Here is a 23,001-nt window from a genome sequence, read left to right on the forward strand (position 1 = left end):
TCAGTCTGAGATCTCGAATCCAGAACATAACCTGCCCCGGAGCAGGTTAGCCGTGCAGCGTAAGATACCATGGCAACGAACACCGATTAAAGCCGAGCTACTTTCATAGTACCTAAAACCCAGGGTTGGCGGAAACTAAACTGAAACATAGCTGGCTAGCCACCTAATCCGGCTTCATGGTACAGGCCCCAGGTAAAAGGAAAAGTTCAAGTGAAGTTCAGAGTGTTAAACAGGAAAAAAAACTAATTTTGTTGATGATGATGATAAGGAAGGGATGGAAAGTGGCAACGAATCTTCGGATTCAAATTTCAGTTTTTCTCAAAGAGCTTCATCCAGTCGTGATTATGAGGTAGAAGACATTAAAATATTCCTCAAAGCAACGAAAAATAAAAGAGGAGTACGTGTTTGTGAATATTTTCCAGACATCAAACAATTTGTTGACAAAACCAAGATGTTCATGGCCGAAAGCTTATTCACAAACAAAGAAATTTATCGGCTAAAGAAAATTGTGAGAATTTTAAACCCTGATCTTGTAAATGATAATAGCTAAAAAGCCAAACATGACACATGGGTTTCTAGTTTTGTTTTTATCAGCTTTTGTTTGTTTTTTATTTTCTTCTTTTCTTTTAAAAATGAATGAAATTAATATTGCTTCCTTGAATATTAATGGAGCAAGAGATTTTAAGAAAATAATGGAAATTTATGAATTTGTGAAACAAAGTAAGTTAGATGTGGTGATGCTGCAGGAAACTCATAGTGATCTAAAAAATGCTTCTGATTGGGCTAGAGAGTGGGGTGGTCTTTCGTTTTTAAGTCATAATACTTCACTTAGTGGTGGAGTAGCCATTCTTTTTGCGAAAAATTTTAACCCTCATTCTTTTCAAGTAGAAGAAATAGTAAAAGGTAGACTTTTAAAAATAAGAGCAAACTATGACAAGAATGTTATTGTTTTTATTTGTGTGTACTGTCCGGTCTCCGCAATAGAGAGAATGGTGTTTTTAAATATATTGTGTTCTGTGTTACAAAAATGTGATCAAGAAGAGTTTTTGTTTTTGGGAGGTGATTTTAACTGCACTGAATCTAATCTAGATAGGAATCATTTAGAACCTCATATACCTTCTAGAAATCGATTGATTCAATTTGTTAAGATGCATGAATTGTGTGATGTTTGGAGACGACAAAAGGGCATGCAAAAACAGTACACTTGGACTCACGTGCGTGATAGAATTATTTCTATGGCAAGATTAGACAGATTTTACGTTTTCAAACACCATTATAATGTTATAAGGAACTGTCACATTGTACCTGTTAGTTTTTCTGACCATTGTATGGTCAAATGTTCAGTTTTTATAAATCTTTTAAAACCCCAAAGTGCTTATTGGCAATTCAACACTTCATTATTAAGTGACAAACATTTTAAAGAATGTTTTAACTTTTTTTGGGAGGATTTTAAAACTAAGAAAGGTTTTTATAACTCTGTACAACAATGGTGGGATGTAGGAAAAGCCCAAATTAAACAGCTTTGTTTACAGTTTACTCGAAACATCACTACAGAGACGACTTTTAGAATGAGTATCTTGGAGGCTGATATTTTAAAACTCCAAGAATTGGCAGAGTCTACTAGTACAAGAGGTTTCTTAGACTTACTTTTAGATAAAAGAACAAAATTGGCTGATCTACTTGGTTCTAGGACACAGGGGGCCTTGGTCAGGTCGAGATTTCAAAACGTGAATCAAATGGATGCTTCAACTAAATTCTTTTTTAATTTAGAAAAGAAGAATGGTCAAAGTAGAACCATTCATGCTTTAAGATCTGAATCTGGAATTCTTTTGACAGATCCTTCGGATATTCGCCAGAGGGCAGTTGGTTTTTATGAGAATTTATATAAAAGTGAAGTTGCTGTAGAGCTAGAAAATGAGGGTGAGTTCTTCTTTGAAAACTTACCTCAGGTGCCTGAAAGCATCAACACTGGAATTTCTGGCCCTCTGAGTATGAGTGAGCTACAGAAGGCAGTTCAAGGAATGGTGTCTGGAAAAACACCAGGCATTGATGGTATACCAGTGGACTTTTACAAGTCTTTTTGGTCAACAGTAGGAGAAGATCTCCTAGAAGTGTTGAATACCAGTCTGGCAAGGGGTAAACTGCCTCAAAGTTGCCGAAGAGCTGTGTTGACCCTCCTACTGAAAAAAGGAGATCTTGGAGATATAAAGTGTTGGCGTCCAGTTTCTTTGCTCTGCAGCGACTATAAGCTTTTATCGAAGGTCTTAGCTAACAGACTGGCTAATGTAATGGATAGTGTTATTCATCCTGATCAAACCTACTGTGTCCCAGGTAGATCGATATTTGACAACATTTCTTTTATTCGTGATCTTATCGAAGTCTCCAAGATGCTAAAACTAAATTGTGGTTTTATTTCGTTAGATCAAGAGAAAGCTTTTTTTATGGAAGGTTTTAAACGCATTTGGCTTTAGTGATAGTTTCACTAACTACATCAAAGTTCTTTATAATGATGTTGAGAGTATTTTAAAGGTCAATGGTGGTTTATGTACTCCTTTTACAGTTTTTAGAGGCATAAGACAGGGTTGTGCATTATCTGGTATGTTATATTCTTTAGTGATTGAGCCTTTGTTAAATCAGATAAGGTGTAAGCTTCAAGGTATAATTTTACCAGAATGTAGGAATAAATTCACACTGTCAGCCTATTTGTGTAAAAACAAATATTGCATCACAATAAGTGTAATTGTGATTGTCAAAACATTTGGTAACTAAATATAATTTTATGAAGTTTAGTGACAACATGTTACAATGTTTACATTGTACAATGACTGGTAGAATACAGTTTTTATTATTGCTTGACAAAAATTTCAAGATTTCAATTCCATTCTTGTGATTTGATTCCGATTTTGATTCAATATTGACTAATTTGGATACATGTTTATTTTAAATTTTATTTAAAAAAAAATAATCTCACCTAATGCTGTAAACATAGAGGGCCCAATCTGCTGGTATTATTAAAGGTTAAAAATAATAAATTAAATTAAATATAATGCAGTTTTTGTTATAATAAAAATTATTTAATGACATAAGTAAAAATATAATAAATATGTAATATAGTGCTCAGCAAAATCTCCTCTCTAGCTATTTTTTTTCTATTCAATTAACATGCTATGGTCATTAAATGGCTTTCCTGAGGTAAATATAACGTTATGTGACATAATTGTTCTCCTGCTGTTACATTAACCTCTTTCCGTGGTTGAAAAACACTAATTGGTCGATATTATGTATACTTTCGGTAAGTTGTACTGCATCTTTAAATAAAAAAGTAACAGATGAGGCGCTCAGCGATCTGTCACGTCACATTTACAAGCGCCAAACGTATTTTTGTCTGAATTTCGTAATAAAATTGATGGAATCTAAGAGCTGAGAATTAGTTTAATATTTAAAGTACCTCTTTGCTACGCAATTTTTCTGTGCGTGAGAAAATGGATGTGTGGCGTGAGAGCGTGTGAAAAGTGTCGATTGCGTGAGTCTCACGCTCAATGCGTGAGAGTTGGCAGCCCTGCATTACAGTACTACTGTAACGTCTCAGTCCATTCATCATTCATTCCTTCACCAGAGGGAGCCATCACCAGAATTCTACCACTTCATTTGTCACTAATTCACTTCCTGTTTGTAAATATTTAAACCATGCCAGAGCCCGTCTACGGAGAGCCTGCCCACTCCCTATTAAGTCCTATTGTACCGAATTTTGGTTGTAGTATCACCAGAGTTCCACTGGGGACGATCGCCATGAGTGCAAAATGAATGGGAGTCAATGGGGCTAGACGGCTAAATTTGTCTCTTTCACCCGATTGCCGTTGAGAAATCTCAGATCTGATTGTAGGTTTTGCAAGTTCAACATGGGTTTTAGGTCGAAAGTTGAATGAACGAGTACTTATGTCCTTTTGATTTCTTACAGGTTGAGTTGTTGTTGCCCATAACACGCTAGCATTCTGCTAATGGACGCTGATTGGTCAGTGAAGGACTGATTACGACCAGAGATCCCGCTTGATGGCATCGTGGCATCCAAAGCGGGACCACAAACAAACAAAACAAAAACAAGTCTAGCACGTGTATTTACCTGTGTCAGCTGTGTTGTCGGTGCCTCGAGAGAAAAGAAAGTGCAGAGCGCGAAAGCACCAAAGCGACTGAAGGATTGCTGTAAAGCAGTATCTCTGGTCGTACATATGTATGACGTCATTGACACTTTAAAATACTTTTTAAAGCAAATAAGTGACTCAAAAAAATCTAACACCCAGCAATGTGTAATTTATTTGCATCTCCTTTCGAATACAACATTCAAATTACTAGACAAAAAATTATATCCTGAGAAAAGTGGATTTTTATTGGTATAGCCATAGATATCATATAAAGGCTAGATGTCTTAAGGCGGAGTCACTTCCGGCATCACCGGCGGCCATCTTAGGACAGGGCTCTGTGAATTAAGGTGAGTGAGCAGCACGCACACAAATCCTCTTATCTCGCTGAAATCTGGACAGATTTACAAACGGGTTGGTTTCTTACAAACGTTATTAACGTGGCTATAATTCTGAATGCTTAAACATTTTGAACATAATTATTCATATGTATGCAGTATAATAGCTACATCTCTGACGTTTATAACAAACCAAACCGTTTGAAAATCGGTAGAAAATTGAGCAAGTTATGGTTATTTAAAAGTACCTGCACCATGTTATGAGTGAGCGAGCACCCTGTCGTAAGATGGCCGCCGTGTGCGGATGTCGAGCTCCATTGGCCAGCAGCGCGGACGAGACATCTAGCCTTTATATGATATATATGGGTATAGCGCCATAGACCTCCATTCATTCTGCACTCGTCCTGTGAGCGCCCTCATATGGAATCAGAGAGGAACTGCAACCAGTTCAGAAGCCGGAAGTGTACTGAGAGTGAAACTTCTCGCCATATTAGACATTCTCTGACCATGCTCTCAGCAGCAATCTTTACGAAGTACTGCCAGTTCATCTGCATACCAAGTGTTTCTATTTCAAGTATCTTGTTTCATGTGCATGACCCTCTCTTTTCTCTGGATTACTGTTTTTGGATTTGTTTGCTATTGGACTGCCTATTTGAATTTCTTGAATTCTGCCTGGACTTTGATTACGATTTCCCGTTTAACATTTTGGTTTGATTGTCCTGGACTTGCTGATTTGTTTAATAAACTCCAGCAAATGGATTGTAAAATGCCTCCAATTGTGGATCCGTTACAACTACATTCTCTTGAATAAATGATTCAATGACAAACACACTTTTTAACAGTCATTTGTCAATATTAACAATATAAAATATTCAGTTGTTATTTGTAGCACCATTTTCAAAAGGTGATAACTATTTTGATCGCTACCGTAGACATCAGTGTTTATTTGAACTAGGCTATACACTTTTATCCAAGTACTTCTATGATAATTTGAACTATTGTATCAAAAATAATCATGAGGTTAAAATAATGACAACTGCTCTCTCTGGATCAGCAGTAGCGCCAACACAGATTTGAATGTTGCAATATGATTTTGTCAAAGGTTTAATAGACGAATTGTTGTCATTTAGGAATAAGATCGCATATGGATGTTTGAATCGAGATCACAATATTTTAAAGATTAATCATGCCGCTCTACTCTCTTACTCTGTCTCTCTCAGCATTGATTTCTGACACAAAACGGAAATGAGTAGCACGAGGGCTTTCAGTGCATTCATTACTATATTAATATTTATGAAGTGAGACATTGCTAAAGGATACAGTGAATCTCCCACACATCCCACCGGAACCGTTTCTGGAAAAGTTTAAATCTATTTGTGGTGGTCAATGTTGATATTGTGGCCGGCCGTCACAAATAAATCAATGTATGGGAAACACTGCAATTGATTGTAATTGACTTTGGGATGTGTTTTGCTTTCTTTGGGTAGTCTCACATCGCTTTCTTGCGTCCGCTTGAAAGCGATATTACGTCACGTGATGCGTAGATAACGACACAATTCGCCCTCTGTTATAACAAAAGTGGGAAACTTCTGTCCACCTTGTCTATAAGCAAGGACTAAAATAAAGAAATTTGATTTGAATGAATATCGATTCTGAAAAAAAAGAAATTATAATAATTTAAATCGTATACAAAAAATTGCGATAGTAAGGTGAATAGATTTTTTTCTCCCAGCACAAGTGTGCAGAATTTGTGCTCAAATTTACTTCATCATGATTAGAAAATGTTAGAAGACTAGTGATTGAACTTATCAGGCAAAACAAAACAAAAAACATTTATCATTATGTTTTATCCTAAATATTACTCAGGTCCGCAATGAATGAATGAATGAATGAACGAACGAACGAACGAACGGACGAGTTAAGCAAGCAAGCAAGCAAGCATTTATATAGCGCTTTCATATGTACTACTGTACACCCAAAGCGCTTTACAATCATATCAGGAAATCTCTCCTCAACCACCACCAGTGTTGCAGTATCTACTTGGATGATGCAGCCAAAGTACAACGGCACCATTGCGCTCACCACATACCAGCTACAGGTGGAGAGGAGAGAGAGTGATTCAGGGGATGGGGATTTTTAGGAGGCCATGATTGGCAAGGGCCAATGGTTTGAATGTGGCCAGGGCACCGGGGTTACACCCACTCTTTTACGAGAAGTGCCATGGGATTTTTAATGAGAGTCAGGACCTCGGTTTTACGTCTCATCCGAAGGACGAGCTATGAACAAGAATCATACCTCAAACTGTGCGACTTCTCTTACTTTTCTATGAAGCCCTGCACATGACGTGCAAAAAATAGACATCGCAGCCATGAATTAAGAATTAATTCCCACAATTTATAAATTTGTGGCCATGTTTCATTAATTAATTTCCTCGTTTTAGTTAACTTGTGTCCAAAGTTTTACTATTTTGTTCCCTTGTTATAATTTAATTAGATAGTGGCAACAAATTACATATAATTGAGGAATGAATTAATAAGTTGCAGGAACAAAATTCTTAATCCGTGGCCATCTTGTCTTTTTTCCCCGACTTGTCATGTGTGGAGCTCCATACATTTCTAAACAATCAGGCAATTTTTTTCTTGCTGATGATAAAATGAGTGGAAAAAGTAGACTTACACTGAAGGGACAAATCTAGATAACAGAATAGCATATGAGCCTTGAAGGACTCTTGGCCAGTATATAACCTCCAAGTAACCAACTCCTGCAACCATGCCCAGATAACCATTGTGGCAGCAACGTTTTCACAGGCAAATAACTCACAATTTAAAAATCTAGATTGTTTAATATGTTTGTTGCGCACTGTTAACAAAAAGCCATTTATAACCAGCTGTTCTCTCTTATAAAGTGTCTTCAGATTGAAGGAAGGCTGAAGGCCTGAAAGATGGTTAAGTGTCTTGTCAAGGTGAACACAAAGAGGCAGTAAACACGGAGTGTAAGGCATCTTACAAAGCAAGGAAAAGCGTGGGCTGACTGTGTTGAATTACCCAGAATACCACACTGAGACATCTTACACAACAACCACATGTTGCTGGGAATCAAAAGTACGAAGAGCACATTTATGCATCCCTTGCTCTTCTCTCCAGTGAACAGGATAACAGCTGCATGTCCTAGAACACCATGCAGGGCGTAAAGAGACAAGACTGAACACATGCATATGAGGAGATACTTATTTTGCTCTGCAGTGACTCATTTGGTTAAAGAGATCATTCTGGAATGAGATGTCTCCCATGGGAGAACAGCAGCTCAGAGAAGGCTTGTCTGAGTGGTTCTCTGAATCTGCTGGACACGGAGAGATATTCTAAATGGTTACTGCTGTAATTTAAAGTACTGAGAAATATTAAGCAACTACATGTAGGGTTAGGGTAGGATTAGGATTTGTTTGAGGGTTAGTTGCATGCAATTATGCATAATTTACTGTTATTACTCTGGTATACATGTAACATATGCAACTAGGACAGACACTGTAAAATAAAGTGTTACCAATTATTGTTTACATTCCGCAGTACAACTCACATTGAGAAGGAGGTTCCAGGGAGTGTTATAACACCATCAGTTTAGTCAATTAGAACTGAGCTACAGCGGGGAAATCACTAAGGCCTGGTTTCACAGACAAGGCTTAGATTAAGCCAGGATTAGGCCTTAGTTAAAATAGGACATTTCAGTAGCTTTTTTAAACATCCCTCAGAAAAAAAAAAACATTACTGGTGTGCATCTTGAGACAAAATAATGGCAGTGACATGTTTTAAGATATGCCAGTGCAAGTTGCTTTTATTTAAAACAGCCCAAACATGCATTTTAGTCTGGGACTAGCTTAAACTTTGTCTGTGAAACCGGCCATAAGTGTCCAACAACCTCTTGGTTACTGAAGTTGTGAGGTAGGTTGTAACATCAGCACTCTTTGTACTTGACACTAATTAACACAGTTATGGGATGCGTATAGATTTCTAAAAGACTTCCGTAAGAAGCAGATAAATATGTGAATACTGTATTAATGTTTGCAATAGACATGCAAAAAAAAAGTGCACCTTCTTTATTCTCTCTTGTGTCACTTTACAGTGGTATAGTTTTTTATCAGCACTTTTTTTCCTACTTGTGTTATGACTTATACTTTATATTTACTTATTATCATTCCATTGTTATTCCATCTCAGTTCAAAATTTCCACAGTTCCAACTCAGTTTGAAGGATAAAAAAAAAATACATTCTCAAGCAACCTGCCATTTGGGTCATGACATTTCAATAAAGCAGCCAAGCCAATGCATGGGGGAAGGAAACTAATGCCAGTTTAGGCCAAATACATAATTTTATTGCTACTTGTTAGAGTTCTGAATTGATGTATCAATTTCCAGATAATTAATTTTTAATATATAATATTACTGATAATGTCCTCTGAGCAGACTTACCTTTGGCAGAATTCTGATTGAAGACTGGCCTTTAGTCAAAACAATAATATGTAGATTTACCTATTACATTAGTCTTAAATGGCCTCTGCAGAATTATTGTACAACATCAAATAAAATAAAAAAATAAAATAAAAAGAATTACCATTTTTTTAAAGGTGATTTTCACAGTCATTCACTTCGGATCTGTACTAATAAGCAAATGTTACCTGGATTTAAAACTGCTGTAATATTCAACGTCTTCACACAGATGATTGTTTATGTTCAAATCAAAAAAAAAAAAAAAAAAAAATATATATATATATATATATACACAGTGTATATATATATATATATTTTTTTTTTTTTTTTTTGGATTTGAACAAAATAATAAGAATATATATATATATATATATATATATATATATATATATATATATATATATATATATATATATATATATATATAATGTTTAAAGAAAGAGAAAACTGATTAGTTAAATGCTCATCTAATATTAACAATTTAATGTTTTAGATTTAATATTTTAGAATATTTTAGAAAAGCTTTACTTACCAATAATGAGCAGCCCTACAGTAAGATGGTTTTCATTTCTGCGTTTATCATGTTTCTCTTGAACAGAACAGGTGTGTATCAGGGCATCTTCAGACAGTCTGTGTGTGGCATTCAGCCTCTTGAACAGTTCACAGAGCATTTAGAAACAGACTGTACCATCTTCACCACACTGAGGGGGAGGACAGAATCAAAACAGATTGGTTTATTTGCTCAGTGCTCCACCTCCATGAGTAAAATGAAACTTAACCCTTCCAATCCGAGTACACATCAAAATGTGTTATATTTTGAGTTTATTGCCAACAAGAGTTCAACCCTTGACATCACACTCTAAAAAAATTATTCAGTGGTTTTGTAAATATGGCAATAAATAACTAGGCTACTACCTTAATAAATACCTAAATAAATCCAACAGTCAATTTTGTCTAACATTTCCAGCTACTAATTAAGGTTTTATTTTTTTATAAAAAGAAATTAGTATTTGACTAGCAAAGTAGGCTATACTAACTCTTTGCTAATTATGTTAGCACACATATGCTAGCTATTGTCAGTTAGCTGCTATATTTAGTAGATTCACATAAGTTAAACTAAATGAAATATAGTTTTTTAAATTGGCTTATATAAACTTTTCAGTTACCTTAGCTTGTTGGGTCTTCTCAATTGTATTTGTCTTGGTACCAATAGGTATTCAGATCTAGTTTTTATTTTTTATAATTATTATTTTATTTAATCAATTTATAAGGAAAGAATGGAGTACATCGTATTTTAGAGTATTTTTTTATGTATTTTAATGCTTAGGAGTTTATGGCTATTGGATATTTCATATGCTTTGTCATTATATAAATCTAGTTTTATACATTGAAGAAAAAAAAAGTTGTATAGATTGTTATTATTCAGGAATGACAATGTTTCCAGTGATGGAAAAAAAAGAAGAAAAAAAAAATTCTAGGGGAAGCTGTTCCTGTAGTTTAGCATTTTTTTTTTTTTTTTCATTTTTGCTTGTACAAACAAACAAAATAAATGCATATATTAATGCATGTATTTTAAATTGATATCCATGTTTTCACCTAGGTAGCAGGGTAGGTTGTAACACCAACACTATTTGTACTGAATATTCATGTACACCGTTTTGGTATATCTCAAAGCAACAGCAATTTGTTACTTACTGTTGTTAAAAACAACAACAACAACAACAACAACAACAACAAAACTGTTAGGCTACAACTATCACTAATATTTTTAAAACACTCATTTAGGAGTGCTGAATCATGGCTACTAGTTTAATAGCCATAGTTATGAATTCTTGCATGATTATACAATATTGCATAAAGACTGTAGCAGGTAATAACAAAACATAATGTAATAACGGCATAATGTAATAGGTATTCGATTATTTATGTAATAATTTTTGCTAAATGTAATAAAATCTTGCGCTCATAATATAATAATGACTGTCCAATGCAATAATTTTTCACATAATGTAAAAGGTTATTGTATGATAAATGTATTACATTATGAACACACTGTAGCAAAGTATAATGTAATCAGAGTTCATAAGGTAATACCAGCATATAATGTATAAGTGAAACGACCTTTCCAATATAATAATTATCTTTCAATGTAATAAATTTGAGCACAAAATGTAATTATGTTAAATAAGTTGTGACATTAAAAGTAAAGTAGGCTAATTAAGCTACATTATGAACACAACAGTTTAATTAAAATTTTGTGATCATGTAATGCTCTAATATTTTTTGTCATTTTATTCCAGAAATACATTTTAAGATTTATGTACTAAATTAAAAGTGTCATAGTTATGTCTGAAGTTATTTTTTCAGTGGCATTGCATAGGTTGTAAACTGTTTGAATGGGGTTGTTTAGAGTATTTATAACCACTGTACACAATTGTAAGTTGAACTGTATTTTTCATCATACCCTCTGATGTACATGCACAGACTTTGTTTTGCTGTAACTTGGATTATAATATCAGCACTTATACAATAGTAATTCGCCAGCATTAACAATTTAAAGCTGTAATGTTTTGCAGCGCAATATTTGACCAGATATCTTACATTGCACTCAGTGCTGCTATTGGCTGAAGCAGATAACGGGATATATGACTCACACGTAATAAATGTCTCATAATATACAAATTGTTATTATATTATGAGCTCAAGATTGTATTACGTTTTGAGAAAACATGGTATCTACTGGTATCTAGCCTACATTCTGACTAAACTGGAGCGCCAGATAGGCCTTTACTCACAAAGAGCCGTTTATTGCATTATCATCCACTAGATGTCGGCGCAGTAGGCCTATATTACATGAAATCAAACAGTATATTTAAACGTTTCAACTGGGAAGAAGTGCTTGATGGACTGAAACTTGTTGGGATTGAGAATCTCATGAACTCAAAAACTACGAATTATTGGGATGATGGATGAGTCCGAATCAGTTGTTGCGAAAGGAATATTTTCGTTAGTGTGATGATAACAAATATGATTCTTTAATCTGCACTAAATTTATTGTCTGTGAGCTTTTCATGTGTGGGGCAGAACGTCATATAGGGGCGGGGATTTCACATATGGGGGCGGGGCTGTGGACGTGGGGGAGGACTTCTGACTTCAGAAATTAAGATTCACCTTCTCTGCCATTGACTGCAATAGACTTGTGGAACTTCAATGATGACACCTACCGAGGAGATATCTATGGCGGGACTGAGTGAGGGAGACTGGGGGTGGAGGTCAACTAGGATATTACATAGGACTATTTCGTGTAAAATCAAGTGTCTTTGTCCAAAATGCCTAACCGCAAAACAATGGTTTGTAGCATCACATGGCCCAAATTAAATATTTTGCTATTTATTATAATTTCTATCATTCTAAATAGGATAAAACTGCAAAGAGGCTATATAAAACGAATGGTTCCGACTAATCTGACTGAATGACAGCAGTGTACGTCATGTGATAGCAATGTTTGAAATGCATAATTATAGTATTCTGTTTCAAATACTGTTTGAAAATAGTATTTAGTGTATGACTTGCACAAGTTTTCTCTCAAAATTTGAATAAAAAGGTCAAATTATCATATTTATTAGAGATGATAGCCAGAATTAAACATAAAGTGGTAACAGTGTACTGTTTAAAAATGCATATCATTGCATAGGCTAATACGTACTGTTTTACATACTACTTTAATAGTATGCTGTTTTCAGTACATAGTTTACTGCTCAGTATGCAGTAAGCATCATGCCATTGTGAACACAGCCTGTGTTCTTGTTTGAGCATGCGTGCATGGTGACAAACCCACGAGACTCCACCTTCCAGTAACAAGAGATGGTTTATCATGAGCTGCACAGTGGCGACTGGCTCACAGAAATCAGCCGATGTTTTCACAAAGCCAGTGCATTTGGCGTGAAAGTGTTTTAAACCGCGCAGAAGGATTAGAATAAAAGATCCACTCTTGGGAGGACACGAGAGAGAGAGGACAGCGTTCAGTTTGCGTGTGGGAAGCAAAACGGTGCATGTGATGATAAATGGAAGCTTTTGCGTCGAATTCAAACGGGCGCGTTCGTTGTGCATTGTTGATTTAGTAATAGTGCTGTTAGGTTATAAAAATGCCGTAATAAATAATGTGGGTTGGTTAATTTGTCATCTTAATATCCTCGTTGCATTTTTAGAAATTAATCTTAGCTATTTTTTTCCCAAATCTTTATAATTTGCTAATGAGATAAAGATAATGGCTTCTTGACGAGCCGAGGACTAAGCGACCAACCCGGAGTGCCAAATGCAAGTCTGATAGACATGAGAGCAAACTGGAATTGGAGATGGAACACAAGAATTTGACAACCTACTTTTGGAGGCCTCGACCATATTAACCTCTTTTTTGAACTATCTTCTCTAGCACCACGGACAGCGACCATGAACAGGTTACGCAGAAAAGCGTGCGTGGCTCTTTTATTGTTCACTTTGTTCATTTTTGGTACTATGATGGGCCTGCGAACCCTCAAACCCACTGATGGTTTTTCGGATCTTGCTCCAGGAATGGAGTTGATGCCTTTGGTTGGAGAGCGATTAGACCAGAGACGCAATAATGTAGTTGAATCAGCAGGTCAAAATGGTGGTGGGGGGAGTGACACTAAGATAGTGTTCTCCAACTCTGGTCCTGACCACAGCATATTCTATGACATTCACATCTTCTATTATTTATGGTATGGCTCGCCACAGATGGATGCTAGTTATATACATTGGGACCATGTACTGGTACCACACTGGGACCCCAAAATAGCTGCCAGTCACCCGAAAGGACGACACAATCCTCCAGATGACATTGCGTCCAGTTATTACCCTGAACTGGGACCCTACAGCTCCAGAGATCCAGATGTCATTGAATCTCACATGGCGCAAATCGAAGCTGCGGCCACAGGTTTTACAGCCAAGATACAATTTGCTCATTTATATTATTTAACATTTATAATATTTGTTTTTCTTTGACTATTATAGTGCAATGTGGATGGTTGTTTATCTTTAAAAGACTAAAATAGACGTAATGTTGCTTGTAGAGCAATGCATTTCCACTTTTGATGCCAGGTGTGGTGGTCCTGTCCTGGTACCCGCCTGACATGGCAGATGAAAATGGCAAACCCTCAGAGGATCTAGTGCCAGCTGTAATGGACGCTGCCCATAGACACAGTATCAAGGTAACTGGTGAGAGATCCATAAAATATACCTGCTTACACAAACACTGTTTATGAATTTTCATTCTTATGCATTTTTTTAAACACTGTACAGCTTGTATCCTTAGAGGGACAACTTTGTACCTTATCTTCCCCTAAAAAATTGCAAATTAGTACCTTAGAGCATGTGTTCCTAAACATTTTTGTTAGCTGCCTTGAACTCCTTAGATGTACATTTTTTTTTTTTACAGATTTCATGTATTATTTATATAATTTAACAACACATCTGCATGTTCATGGTTCTCTAATGTCAGTTAATAATCGCATAACATGCAAGTAAACAGACAAAAGTAATCATTTTATTTTGAATGTTTTTATTTTAGACTTGGCAAAATATGGTGATATGACCTGTCATTTCATATGAAAATTGTTCATATTGATACTGCTGAGCCATCCAGACAAATAATAGGCCTACTGTTAATGAAAATAGTTACTTTAAAGGGCATTCAAACTTGGGTTCACTCTTTACTAGAACCTGTCTCACTCTTGTTCTTTCTCCAGAGTGAATAAATAAATAACTCCGACTGACGCCATATGCCCGTGACTCAACATTTACTGAACAGCATTCAACTCTCAAGGTGCCACATACAAAAGGGTCCGTGCTACAACATGAGTTAGATAACAGTCACATTGTTACATCCTTCCTTTTTTTCACAAGTATGACCTTGAATATTTATTTCTATATATGAACACTTGATGACCAGTGTGTCAGATGTACCTTCTGTTCCTCCTGTCCAGTTCAACCGTGTATGAATGTTTGTTGACAGGTTCCAGGACTGTTTTTTTGCTGCCAAACCTTTTGTGACTATGTTGGTTGTACTCTCACTTGATCACCTGGTTTCAGAATGTTCATGTCTTTTGCGTGTCTGTTGTAGTAAGTTTCTACAGTCCTTGTCTTGTGTCTACCACTTTTGGTGTCAACAGATTGATGTGTATTGGGAGGAGTGTGTGTGTCCTCCGGCTTAACAGTCTCTGAGCAGGGCTTGCATTCAGCCCCTGCAACAGAGTGTTTCTGTGATCTAAGATTGCCAGGTATGGATCCCGTCCTGACATCTTGGCTCTCTGCATCAGGCGCTTTGCTGTCTTGACAACAGACTTTGCCTTTCCATTACTTTTCGGGTGGGTAGGTGATGATGTTTTATGCTGAACCTCACAACGTTTACTGAACTGTTGGAATTCTGTCAGGTGTGCCTTGCCTGGCAAAATGGGCTTTCAGCTTGTTAATCACCTTGGAAGACTTTGTGTCTGACAAGTAATCAACCTCCCAGAAATTTGAGAAATAATCCACAGTGATCAATTAGTCACGATTGTTTGATACAAACAGATCTGTGCCCACCTAAGACCACGGTCGTTCAGGTAGTCCATGTGGGCGGAGCGGTTCTTTCTGTTGTTTAATTTCCAGCGATCAACACGGATCACACTTCTCAATGTATCTCTTTATCTGCACATTCATATCTGGTCAATAGAGGCTTTCCCTTGCTCTCCTCAAACATCTTTTTATACCAATGTGTGCAGAGTGAACTCGGTGTAACATGTCACTTCTGAGTGAATCTGGTATCACAGCACTTTCACCTTTGAACACAATCCTGCACAGTTCATCCTGGATTGAGTAGTAGTGAACTATTTCGCTTGGTATGTTTCTTTTGTTTGTTGGCCTTCCTTCTCTGTTTGTCTTTATCAGTGTCTGAAGTGTGCCATTTTTTTCTGTCTCACCTCTGATTACTTTTATTCTCTTATCAGAAATTGGGAGGTATTGAATCATGTTCACACTCTCTATCTCTGTTTTCACTGATACTGAACGCACGGCTACCAAAATCTACTGGTTCTCCACCCTGCAACAATGCTGCACTAAGGCCTGTCTCAGATGCACCACATTGTAGAAATAACTGTTTTGATCATAGTCCTTCTTTGCCATTTTTCATTGTTTCTCCTTCCCCTGCTATCAGCACATCGTCTGTGATTGTGTACGACCTGAGGTCCTTCTAACGCCTGGGTCAGCATTCTCTGGAAAACCTCAGGTGCTGGGCTTATTTCTATAGGCATTCTCAGCCACCTGTATCTCTCATAAGGTGTTGCAAACGTGGTGAGATATCTTGAAGGGAACATGCCAGAAACAATTTTTTACATCACAGACTGTGAATACTCTTGCTTTTGACAGCTCAGGCAAGATGTCCTTGATTGTGGGCAGAGGGAAGTGACTCCTTTTTAAAGCTTTGTTCAATGGTCAGGGGTCTATGCAGATACTCAACTTGCCGCTGGGTTTCTTTGCAACAACAAGACTGCTTATTCAGTCGGTGCTTTGTTCTACAGGTACGATTATACCTCATTCTTGGAGATTGTTCAGCTCAGTTCTCCTCCAGATGTCCCCACCACTGGTACTCTCTGCTTAGGGAGTTTCACTGGCTCCACCCCAAGTTCAATCTCTATCTTGTAGTGGCCTGGCAGACAACAATCACCTGTGAAAACATCTGTCAAGACAAGTCAAGTCACCTTAATTTATATAGTGCTTTGAACAATACAGATTGTTTCAAAGCAGCTTTACAGTGATAATAGGATATTAATGGAACAGAGATTGTTTTGGTTGTACAGCCGCTCTAGAAAAAAGTTATTGTCCAGCTAAAGTACGTTTTTTGATTGATTCACTTGTAAAAATCATTAGTTATTAATTTAGGAGCCGATTACACGACACCGTGAATCGCTTACATGACATCTGTGAACTCACTCATTATCTGTTTCTATTGTCCGACTGTATCATCTCTGTCTATCTTTGTTACAACATTATCCACCTCCAGGATATTCTCAGACTGTATTTTAACTAGTTTCATGCCCTGGACTGCTTTGCTTCCCTGTAACAGTACTGCAGAGTGTGCATCAATGACCATAAACTCCAGTCTGTACAGCTTTTTGTTAGGTGGATTTCTCAATTTCAACTGGCATTTGCCTACTGGTTTCAGTGTACTTTTGTTGTACATCACAAGTACCTGGTCTGTTTTCTCTACTTGAACGTCTGGATTTACCAGATTTATGGGTATGATGTTGCACGTTGCCCCACAGTCCAACTGGATTTGATCAAGTTGTTTCCGAGCAGCATAGCAGCAAACAGTTGATTCGGCTGTCCGTCCATGCTCTTTGTGACTTTGTTCACAGACTCAGTTGTGATGCTCCAAACGTCCTCATACAACTCACTCTCTGTTTCCGTAACATTATTCACACATTTTCCATGCGCTCATTTCAACTTGCGCTGAGCAGCGAAATTATTGGCTTTTCCACATTTCCTACATGTTTTCCCATAAGCTGAACATTTTCGTTTAATCTTTTTTGTCAGTCTTTCCACAGAATTTGCTAGTAACGACAACTTTTCGTACGTCATCCTTCACTGTTTTATGTGTCTGTCTGTGAATTCATCTGCAAAGCATGAATTTCCTCTACTGAATCTTCCCTCTATTGTGTTGTAAACTTTTTCTTTCATCAACGCAAGACCAGGAGACGTTGGGATAAGCAGAAGTGATCTTCGCTGTGTCTCGTCTGTAGTGTTCTTCCAAGTCTGACTAATGTAACTTTACAAGTAATCTTATAGGCATTTCAGTGGGCTGTCCTTAAAGGTGCTGACCTTACACACAGCCTTAGAGGTAACCACTAAATCTAATCATCTAAAGACAATAGAGGCAATTGCCCCCAACTGAGATAATGGTACCCCCCAAATTGTTTAAACAACACATGGTCACGAGAACTAAGAACATTCACACATAGTTCAACTCTCAGTAGGAAGATCAAAGACTAACAAAACCTATTACAATGTTTAGACAGCGGACTTCTGATCAGTAAATTGATGCCATCATGTTCACCTTGAATGCCCAATACAGTGTAATTCACCTTAGTTTTTCATGTGATGTAAGGAAGTATCTTAAAACATATTCTTAAATTTGAATCCTTCAATTGTTTTGCTGTTTTCTCTGCACAACTCGGTATCCCTGCAAATTTGGACACATTTCTGCAGCCTTAATTTTTTCCTCTCTCAGCAACCTCTCTCTCAGGCTTGGACTATTTGTGCCGCAATTTTCATTTTCAGTTTGGTAACATATGTCAAATCCTTTATCAGTCCCTTGATCTCTCATAAAGAAACAATATCTCTTAGCGATTTCGTTCAGTTTAGGGTTGCAGTGTTGATCAAAAGCTTTTATTAATAGCTGTACAGTCCTGCCCTCTGTTGATGAGCCTAGTAAAGTTTCACATAACTCTCTACTGGTTTCTCTTACCAGATAGAAGAAAGGTTTCTGCTTTGTTCCTTCTGATGCCTCCGTCAGAGTCAGATCTAGAGACAGCTAAAATTCATCTTTCATGTCTTTGCCAGATTGTTCGATTCCAGCATCAATGTCGGAGGTGTTTTTAATTCGATTGTGCCATCCATCTTATTCGGTTCAACAGGGCACGCTTCTTTGCTTGCACGATATCTTGCTGCGGCAAACTCCGCAACTGCACAGTTAGGCACTAAAATAAAACACGTTTGTCAGCAACAACAAAAAAATCTCGCCACTGCCACCATGTTTCACTCTTGTTCTTTCTGAATAAATAAATAACCTGTGACTCTACATTTACTGAACAGCATTCAACTCTCAGGGAGCCACATACAAAAGGGTCTATGCTACAACACGAGTCAGATAACAATCACATTGTTACAAAATCAAGTAACACTACAAGTTACAATACAAATATTTGACTTAAATTCTTCAATTTCAAATGTTCGAACCCTCAAGCTTTTACCATGTCAGATCCTCAAGCTTTTAATTTGGTGGAACATTAGTCAAATGCTGTAAATGTCATGACTCTCGTGGAAGCAAAGACGGTAGTCGGATCTAAATGCAGCAGTAAACTTTAATTAACTCAGAACAGGGTAAACTCAGAACGGGAAACAGGTACACGCACACAGAATGTACATACAATAACTGACCAGGAACAAGAGAGCACACAGGGTTTAAATACACAGAAGGGATCAGGGAACGAGACACAGCTGGGGCAAATGAGAACAACGAGAGGGGCCATACAAACTAACAAGACAACACACCTGAAACAAGGAAACTAATGATTAAGCAAGCTAGGGATAATTGAATACAATAAGCACCGGCAGAATCAAGGAGACTGAATGAAATAAAACAAAGTCCAAACACAAACAGAAACATGACAAAAACAGAACCTGGTCGTCACAGTAAACTTCAGTCCACAAAATTGTTGGAAATTATGCAAATGTGAATGTAAAGAAAGTGAACTATATAAACAGCAGCCTCTGATTAATTGTGATTTGAGTTCGACTTTGATTAATTGCACAGCTTTGTTTGTTTCTTTTAATGTTACATTCTATTTAATTATTAGCTTTTCATCAACTCAAAACCCCCTTACAGTTCCCTCATGAAACCCTGACTTAGGGTAGTACCCTTAAAGTATTACTAGTAACATTTTATGGACCTTTAGGTGCAAAGTTTGAAAGTTCTGCACCAGTAACGAGTACAAGTGTTTTTCTAAGGGAAGGTATATAATTATTTTGTTTTGTCAATTCAGCAGCCATAACCTAATACCTCAAGTCTGTGCATGTTATTCCAAAGAAAAAAATACTAAATGAAATGTTGCTCCACATCTGAAAGTACTTTCTTTTTTAAATAATGCTATCCTCTAGTTATGTTGGCATTCTCTAAAGGAATAGAGGGTAATTGTAATCCACTGGCTTTCTAAAATCTTGCCAATAGTTAACGCAGTAATGTTATAAGTTAAGGCAATAATAGCCAATAACAATAGATTTGAAAAATGATTCACTGAAAATAAGTGTTATCAGTGCAATATGTAACAATATGTGAAGGGTAAACATGACTTTCCCCTATATTAGAAGTCCATTTAAAAGCTCAACAAGAGCTATGAACTACTAAAAATAGTTGGTAGGCACTTAAAAGCTTTTCAATTTTGTTGCAACAACTGAGTTGTTCATGCTTTTGTGGATGATGTCATAATTTCTTGAGCTTGCTAGTGGTTGCATAAGTCTCTGTCTTTACTGCCTACAGCTGTGTTCACCATCTATTTCTGATGAGCTGTTGCTGAGCCTTTTTGTCAGTCATGTTTTGTAATCCCCTGGTGTGAAGAGAAGCAAGTCTGTAACACCATGCCTCTGATTGTAGTCATTTTGGTGTCCTTCTTGCTTGGTGATTTTGAAGGTAATTCTGTCCCAGTGTGGTCAGTGTATGAGTTGTGTTTTCACCTGTGGCATAGAATTGTTGAAGTTTAGCTGTAATATTGGGGATTTGAGTTTTAAAAACAGCTTTTTCAGTATGTCCTTTATCTGTACAGTAATGTGCAAGACGTCAAGCTGTTTCTCTAAGACCTTTAATCTGCACCTGCTCAACTGTTCTGTTTTGGGTAAACAAAGCGTAGCGTTCTGTGGTGCAGATGCCATTTTAATTCTTGAAATAAACAAGGGGCTGTATTGCAAGGCAATTGCAAAATCTATGAACAAAATCTTTGAATTTGTTTCCAAACAGAATGCAGTACAGTCATTTGTACTCATTCATAATTGCTCCCAGTGGCTATAGAGGCTGCTTGAGCAGTGGGGTGAAATGAAGCGCATCTCTTCACTGCATGTGCTGCGTTTCCCATCAGAATTGACAATGCTGGAGTCTGGGCTTTATGTCTGATCACAATCCTCAACACCACACTGATGTCTGAGCTTTTCTACGGTCCGTGGTGCCATCCTATTGGCGAGGTCCTTTCTTTAAAAAATGCAATAATTCGATTTTCCATTTGTTGATAATGTGAATTAACAGATAAAAGAGTTTTTATGACAGATTAACACTGTTTACATGCTCTTTCAAAATAAATTTGAGCTCCACTTGCGGCTGCACATCAGTGCTGGACCATTCTGGACATTTAAAATCTTTCACTGTCAAAAGCTATCTTATGAAGCAGTTTTTCACCCACAAAGACTGGATAAAATATGTGATGCGATCTGGGAAAACCCACCACATGGTGAAATTTTACCTATTACAGGTTTTGATATCATATGGAAGCTGGTATCAAGCCCTTTCCAAATCTTTATTTTGTTTTTATCATAGCTTGTTGGTAGCAAAAGTTATGTTTATCTGAAGTCGGCCGATCGCTATGATTTTCTGGAACGGAATTTTGAGAAAAACAGGTTTAATTAACTGTCACCGTCGGGACGCTTCTTGTCCATCTCGCGATTGTTATAGAACTGCGTGACGTTATAGTTTAAACAGGATTGGCGCAAAATGCGCACTATACACATTCACTGTACATGTTATGTGGTTTATTTTAAAGGTAAACTATCTTTGTAGTGTTAAGAGACGGACAGGTGTATGGGATATACGGCGATTGTTTTGTTTTTTTTCCACCTCTGCCGGGCGTGAGAGAAAATGGACGCATAGAATGCATTATTTTCAGCTTGACACTATAAATCGCTGTTTTTCTGCACTAAACAAGGGAATTTTGCCAAGATATTTTCAGAGATAAGAGAAAAGATGTTATAGAATAATAATTTAATGGAAAAAAAAATGACAAAAAAACCTGACATTCAAACTATTTTGGAATTTACTGAAAACGGCCCAGCGCGACATCCGACGGGTTTTCCCAGATCACATCACATATGTCCTTTGTAGTTATCTATATAGCCAACACTCATTTCAGTTCTGTAATATTTCTTGGCTTAGTTGAATAAGTTTGAGGCCAAATTCAAATTCTGAATTAAGGACTGAGATAACAAAACTGTCCCAAGAAGTTCCGATAGGAGCATCCGAAAAACCCCAAAGTACATCTAAAGTGGGCAGCTCTGTAGCTCTAGCCAGCATAGCTCTAGTCTTGGGCCTGGATTTACTAAACAGGGCAAATAAGCGTGAGACCGTAATCCCGTAAAATCGCAAAATGAGGATTTATTTAAATACTCTTAAATTTTGTGTCTGAAAGGTTAACTCATACAAATGCATATGCAATTAGTTCAGCCACAAAATAGGTTCAGTGTCCACACCTTTTCTTCACTAATTTTTCACAGCGTGTAAATCCTGACATTCATTTTTTAATGCCATAAGAGGGTTTACAATGGCCCAAGCAGTTAGTAAATCTGGCCTTTGGTTTTTGGGCAGAGTGAATGGCTTTTGTTTCACCATTGTGTTTATTCATATCAGTATAATTTAACACTTTTCCATGGCTGCTGACATTAACTGTGTGAAGCAGTTAAGTTAGTTGGGGTACAAACATTTTTATACTGCAATTAATCTTTCTGCAATTCATCAATTCATCAAAATTCATCTTCTGCAATTTTGTACATTGTACTTTTGACCTGGTAAAGATAAATTTGACAGGTTAAGTTCAGCCTTTAAAGTCATGTGTTCGCCCAATACATTACTTATTTTTTCCCATCCGGAAAGTTGACGCTCTGCTAATGTAGATTTCTTTCTACGTTTCTGTCAACCAGTTCATATAGCGGCCCCTACAGGGAAACTACGATAATGCATAGAACTTAAACAAAAGTGTAGAACAGTGTAAAACTATAAGGGGTTACAACAGCAAAAATATTTTTTGTTTAGGTTCGAAATAAGAACGGAATGGCGTTCGCTTTAAAATGAAATATTTAGCTAATAATCTTTTAAAATAAAAATCAATCATTGCTGATTTTCTTTTTCTGAGACAGAGACAGATGCAGTTGTAACCTTAACATATTATTTGTGTAGATATTTATCATTTTTAACGGTCTACTGCAACAGAGCCATCAACACAGGAGTGTGGGAGCCGTC

At 36.9% G+C, this 23,001-nt stretch overlaps 2 protein-coding genes across 3 annotated transcripts in view; one reads left to right on the forward strand and one right to left on the reverse strand.

The window, feature by feature from the left end:
* The window catches only part of LOC307162634 (cAMP-dependent protein kinase inhibitor beta-like), a 67,889-nt gene extending 58,306 nt beyond the window's left edge, over positions 1-9,583 (reverse strand). Inside the window, exon 1 of the mRNA XM_079878097.1 lies at positions 9,487-9,583. The gene's annotated coding sequence lies outside the window, so the exon portion shown is untranslated. The remainder of the gene's footprint in view (positions 1-9,486) is intronic.
* A 3,224-nt stretch (positions 9,584-12,807) lies between these two features.
* The window catches only part of maneal (mannosidase endo-alpha like), a 262,891-nt gene continuing 252,697 nt past the window's right edge, over positions 12,808-23,001 (forward strand). For both annotated transcript variants that reach the window (XR_013821949.1, XM_079878081.1), the window contains exons 1-2: positions 12,808-13,908; positions 14,073-14,182. Coding sequence is in view for 1 of the 2 variants with exons in the window: in XM_079878081.1 (XP_079734207.1) it covers positions 13,404-13,908; positions 14,073-14,182 (615 nt within the window). In the remaining variant the exon portion in view is untranslated. The remainder of the gene's footprint in view (positions 13,909-14,072; positions 14,183-23,001) is intronic.

This window comes from Squalius cephalus (assembly GCF_949319135.1).
Source record: "Squalius cephalus genome assembly, chromosome: 8".
In the NCBI taxonomy this organism is placed as follows: Eukaryota; Metazoa; Chordata; class Actinopteri; order Cypriniformes; family Leuciscidae; genus Squalius; species Squalius cephalus.